Genomic DNA, 6,254 nt, shown 5'->3' with positions numbered 1-6,254 from the left:
GGGGGGAAGGGGGGAGGGGGAGGGGGGTAGACTCTCCGACTACTCCAGTCTTATCAGAGATGGACGTTCAAACAAGAGGTCTCAACAGTTAGAAAACCTTACATAAGGTGTATTTATGAAGGCGTTGAACATATAATAATAGGTTGTCCGTCAATGTTTGATGATGACCAATGCATTTGCAGAGGAGAATCTTCCTCTAGCAAAATAGAAGAAAAAGAAACGAAAGTTATTTGAATTGTAACGGCTGCTATGGCTAATGAGACCACTTGTGGTGAGAGAAAAGTTTGCCACATTTTGAGCATTTAAGATCTTCATTTCCACCCATTGGTGTGTGTGCGGCTTGTGGGATTTTGAACACCCATAAAATTCGATTAGTTATGACCTTTAACTCGGCCCCCCCCCCCCGCGCCACAGAGCTGACCAAACGAGAGGTCAAGCCACACGTGCATGGGCTTCACTTCACGGCCGGGAACTACATCGCCTCCAACATTGTCTCAGCGATCAAGAAAAGCCGCAAGACTTTGGTCATCCTTACCGAGCAGATGCTGGACAGCTACTGGTGTACGTATGAGTTACAGGTAGGTGCATGTTTCAGGCCAGCTGGTTTGGTTCCGGTTTGGTTGGTTCTAAGTTGCTTTTTTTTATAGTTTGGTAAGAATTTTTACTGCGCTCGCAACTCAATAAAATCACATGAGCGCGCCTTACTTGTTTTGGTTCGCTTTTTTTTTTGGATTTAAAGTTTGGTAAGAGTTTTATGGTGCTTGCAACTGCATAAGGTCATGTGAGCGCACCTAAAGTGCTTTAAAACTTTCGTGACGCTAACTATTGTCAAATATACCCTAAAAAGTTAAACATAGACTCTCCAGCTTTTGCATAAGGACGTGTATCAATTTGTCTTTATAGACCAATATTTAAAAAAAAGACCTGTTAGCTGTTTTCTAGAAAATTCCTTAATAAGTAGTTATTAAAAATCCAAATGGGTGGTTGCTACTGATTTTAAAAGGTTTACTGCTGGGGCAATATCGCCTTCAAAAGCTATTTCGTCATTATATTTCTAATCGTGACATTGCGTTTATTGAATGCCAGTTTTGAGAACCTTTAGTGCAGAAAAAATATGTTCACTACAACAATAAATTCTTGTAACAAGTTTTGCAAATAAAACGTGTCATTGTTGAGCTGTGACGTAGGCCATATGCGTATGCAAAATGTTTGTGAGAGGAGGGAAGTGCTGTGAACTGTGGCATTTTCCGCGAGACGGAGATTTGTAATATTTTATCTAAATTTATGAAGAAATTTCCAAAAAACAAACAAACAAACAAAATCTAGCCTCAATTGGTGTGGAGAAACATGGTAAAGTAAAGTCAAATTGATACAAACTGCTGTGGGAAGTATGGGCGACAATGACTCACCCGTTAAAGATATAAACTCACCCAAAAAAGTCGAGGAACAAACATTCAAAGAAAGATAACTGAAGAACAGTTTAACCGAATGTATTCCTTTTTTCAGAAAAGATGCTTTCGACTCTCTTGATTAAGTGTGTACAATTTCAGATTTCAACAACAACGAGAAGTTCATGTAAACTGAGTTTAAGTCACACTGGTGGGATTTCAAAAGTCTGAACAGCCATAGTTTTTCATGAACATAGTCTATAGCGGGTTTAGCCACCTTGGTTGATCGAACACTCGGTGCAGCTTCGACGCATGTACAGGACATGCCTTCGGAGAACTTGTTGCGGTAGGTTCTGCCACTCCTGGACGAGGCAGCCCAAGAGTTGTTGAAGGTTTTTGTGCATGAGGGTGGTTGTTCCTTATCCACCGGTCAATGTGATCCCAAATGTTCTCTGTTGGGTTCAAATCCGGACTACAAGCTGGTCGGTCCATGCGGGTGACAGCTCGCTTCTGCAGGAAGTCCCCCACGATGCGTGCGCGATGTGGTGTGGCGTTGTCGCAATCCAGTAGAGCCCGGGGTCCAATCTGTTGCAGGAGAGGAACATCAAGGGGACGTAGGATTTCGTCCCTGTACCCTGCCGCAGTCAGATAGCCCTGTTTATGGTACAGGGGGGTCCTGTGGTGATTTGAAAAGCCTCCCACACCAGAATGGACCGTCCACCGTAGGGCGCCACCTGCTGGATGCACTCAGGGTGGAACAGCTCTCCTCGGCGTCCCCAAACGTATGCTCGCCTATCTGGGTGCAGGAGGTTGAATCTGGATTCGTCCTAGAAGACTACCTGGTCCCACTGACATTGTGCCCTCTGTGAATGGCGAGCAGACCACGCCCGGCGAGCTGCTTTGTGGGGCGACGTGTACCTTGGGCGCCTGGCAGGGACACGATAAGCGAACCTGGCTATACGGATACGGTTCCTTACCGTCTCCTCGCTCTCGTGGACATTGGCTGTCACCCGAAGTTGGTCCCTGATGCCGTTTGCAGAGGTGGTTCGTGACGTCACGGCATGTCTGACGATGAACCGGTCGATGCTGTCATTGGTCAAACGGGGCGACCCTGGTCGAGGCCTGTCTTGGACCCATTTGGTCGCTCGCTATCGTTATTGCAGCCTCTATATGACTGATGGGGACACCCCAAGTCGATGTGCAAAAACTGGGAACGTGGAGCCATCTTGGAGCCAGGTAAGGGCTCGTCTTCTGTCGACGTCTGGCAGCGAGCATCATTGGACCATCGTGTTGTAATGAAACATGGCTGAAAAACGCTGGCTTATAAAGGGTTGTAAGTGAGCAATATTCACAGCTAAGGCATCTGTTTAGCACGTGCCAAGCATATTTTTAGCTAACTGTCCCTATGCCAATGTTGCTGAAGTAGAGAAATTCAGCCCATTTTTCATGTTTTTCGGCTGTGTTTCAGAATGCCCTGCGCCGTCGCTGTGAAGCAAGTTTGCTGTAGAGGCAAACTGTGTCTAGTCGTCAGTGCATGTGCCAAGTTTTTTCGACTGATCATAACGGGTTTGTGACATATTGAAGTTTAAATTTGACAGGTGAAAACACAAGTTGTTCCTTGACTTTTTTTGGGCGAGTTTATTTGAGGATAAGTTGTGCTACGAGTTTTTGACCGCACTATCCGGTGGTGTGGTGTGGTGTGGTGTGGGGTGGTGAGGCGTGGCGTGGGGTGGCGTGGGGTGGCGTGGGGTGGCGTGGCGTGGCGTGGCGTGGCGTGGCGTGGCGTGGCGTGGCGTGGCGTGGCGTGGCGTGGTCGGGTATGGTGTGATGTGGTGTGGTGTTGTGTGATGTGGTGAGGTGTGGTGTGGTGTGGTGTGGGGTGGTGTGGTGTGGTGTGGTGTGGCTAGTTTCTTTTGGCTGCAAAATACAAGCCAACCCATGCCAACTATTCCAAAATTCCAGATGCACTTCTCTTCCATAAAAACACACTGGCTTATAAATTGCTTATTCCCTCTCCCCCTCACCCAACCCCCCCCCCCCCCAATCGAAACGCCTATAATACCATCTGTGAGGTGAATTGACAAACCAGGCATTTCTCGGATTTTAGCCCTATAGATACATATAGATAAATACAATTTATAGGTTGGGTTTGTACAATAATTTATTATACGAAATAATAAAGACACGCTTAACTTGAAGAAAACTGTATCAGTTTAAAATCTACACATTTAATGTGTCTATTTTCGGTCGACATCTGCACAATTTGTAGATTGCGCATGAGAGAAATAGCTCTTTTTTTTTTTTTTTTACCACGCTTCATATTTTCTTCCCAGATGGCCAATTTAGAAAGTGTCTACAGCGGCCGACGAGTTCTGGTGTTCCTTCTCAAGGACAGCATCCCTCGTTCCCGCCTCGGCATGGATCTCCTGTATCACATCCAAAACAACACCTACATGCCCTACCCAAACACTGGAAGCCAGCGGATGAATCCGGAGGTCACTACAGCTTTCTGGGACAAGATGGCCAGAGACCTTTTGAATTCGTAAATCTTGTCTTTTTTTTCGTCACTTCCTGTCATCGCGAGAAAAAGAGCCTAAAAATCTTTTGAATTCATAGACAGCTTCTGATTTCGAATGACCTTTTGTGTCTGGTAGGTGATAACATAAATGAAAACAAAACTAACAAACAAACAAGCAAAGCAAAACAAACAAACACCCCCCAACCCCCCCAACAACAAACAAACAGACAAACAAACAGACATATAGACAGACGTGCACACAAACAAACAAACTTAAATGACTTCTGCAGTTACAAATCCTGATGATGGCATTTTCAATAGATCGAATGAATCTGGTCCTATTACTCTAAGTGCACGGTTCAGCTATCTCATTGGATCGCTCGGTTGCTTTACAGTCAAAACAAAAGTCCACGAAACCCTAGCAAATTCATCAGGTTATGTGTAATCTTTTTAGTGTCAGTTTAGTAAGAGTTTTACGGCGCTCGCAACTACATAAGGTCACATGAGCGCATGTGTAATCTAACTGTAGTTATTGCGTGGACCACTTATTTCTGCTCAGGTTAACCAGAAGCGGAGTAATAAGGAAAGTTTGTAATGATGAAACATTGGATGATGATATTTGTTGAATAAAGCAGTGGATATGCACTTCGGTTAATTAGGTTTGTTTGTAGCCTCGATGTTATAGTCTAGTGGTAAAGCTACCGGACCCGTAATGATGAGGTTGCAGGTCTGACGGTTTGAGCCTCCGGTCGGACATTGTGTCATTGGGAAAGGCGCTTTATACGAATTTCCCTCACTTCACCCAGGTGTGAATGGGTAGTCGAATTTCTCTCTTAATACCATCATGCTATAGAACCGGCCCCAAGCCCTCAAGAGTTAGGGGCCCACTGTCTAGGCTCAGAGATAAAGGATGCCTCATTTTCTTCTAACTGCCTTGCAAAGCGCAGCGTGTGTTCGTTTGGCACCGGATATCCGATTACCAGTCAATTGCATTACCGCTCACGGCTATAGTTTGTCTGTAGTTTAAGAGCCTGGTATCGACGCCCTTTAAATAAGATATTAAGATATAATCAAAGAGACCACCCATTTGCCTTAAACGGCGCAAAGTTCGTTTTGTGTGTTGTGTGTTGTAACTGCCTTCACCATTTTGTGTGCATTGTTTTTTGAATATCTGCCCCGCCTTTCTGGATTATTTTCACTCTTGTATAACTTGGAGTACTTGTACATTATTCTGTAGATGATTGTTATCTTGCACTTAAAAAAAATCTAAACAATATTAGTGGTGCTTTCTTTCATTGTGGGATTGAGTAGCTGCTGGAACTATCACTGTTTATTTCTGCTGTTCATGCAAGATGGTGAGGAGCCAGACAAGCTATGCTACTTATTTAGAGTTTCATTGAAAGCGGTGATAACGGTCAACATAATTGTGAACCAACAAAATTTGACTCACATACTTGATCCTGTTACCTTTTTCAGCTATACAGTGTGTCTACCAGGACTTATTGTAATATTTTCTGTTGTTTCACGTACTTTTTATTTAAACATGTAGATCTAGTACGAATTCTGCTGTGAAGATAGGACGGAAAGATGGAAATAGTCAAAGAATTCGAGCGCCTAGAATGAAAGTAATTTGAACTGGATTCTACTTGTAAACCATGGGAGGAAATGTTCTGTGTAACGTTGGAGATATTGATATTGAAATCAGCCTGTTGATCAGAAGGTGGCAGTCTACAAATTTCCTAAAGATATTGAGAAACACAAAGTCTGGGTGTCGAGTTTACCTAATAAATTGAAGTTACTAGGGGTCACTGATTGTATAGGTGTCTGTTCCTTACATTGTCCTGAAAATGTACAAAATGGAACTTACAACTGGAAGAGGCCCTCGTCCAGCAGTACCTCCAACATTTTTCCAAGTGCCGAAATCTTGTGTCCCCAGTGTATGCCGAAGTAAGCCCGACCAACTACGAAGGCCACATGATCCAAATCTCGTGCTATGCGCATGGATGAAATAAAAGCCATTAATGAAAAAGATCTGTTTAAAGTCGATGCACTTGACGATCAGTTTACATCGATGCTCCGGAAACACGGAATAGTTGCATTTGATGAGGAACTGTCACAATATGCTATCTTTAGTAAGGAAAGAGATGGTGCTGTTCCAAAATTTTAGGTCTATTTTCAATGTATTTGTTACTCTACTGGCGTTTCAATCTCTTTTGAATTATACAGATCACTTCAAAGAGTCTACCACCCTTTCTTGAAATCAATACGACCGGAGAGTCAACTCACAGAATTGCTTCGTTTTGTTAGGTCAGAAGTAAAATATGATAGTTAATTGGAATTTTTTAATG

At 43.7% G+C, this 6,254-nt stretch overlaps 1 protein-coding gene across 1 annotated transcript in view; it reads left to right on the top strand.

Moving 5' to 3' along the window:
* Positions 1–4,092, top strand: part of LOC101859565 (toll-like receptor 4) — a gene marked incomplete in the record, with an annotated part of 18,893 nt that extends 14,801 nt beyond the window's left edge. The window contains 2 exon segments of the mRNA XM_005096815.3: positions 415–578; positions 3,722–4,092. Coding sequence (XP_005096872.3) covers positions 415–578; positions 3,722–3,934 — 377 coding nt within the window.
* Positions 4,093–6,254: the final 2,162 nt, after the last annotated feature.

This window comes from Aplysia californica, unplaced genomic scaffold (assembly GCF_000002075.1).
Source record: "Aplysia californica isolate F4 #8 unplaced genomic scaffold, AplCal3.0 scaffold00138, whole genome shotgun sequence".
In the NCBI taxonomy this organism is placed as follows: Eukaryota; Metazoa; Mollusca; class Gastropoda; order Aplysiida; family Aplysiidae; genus Aplysia; species Aplysia californica.
This window is presented reverse-complemented; position numbering and strand designations above follow the sequence as displayed.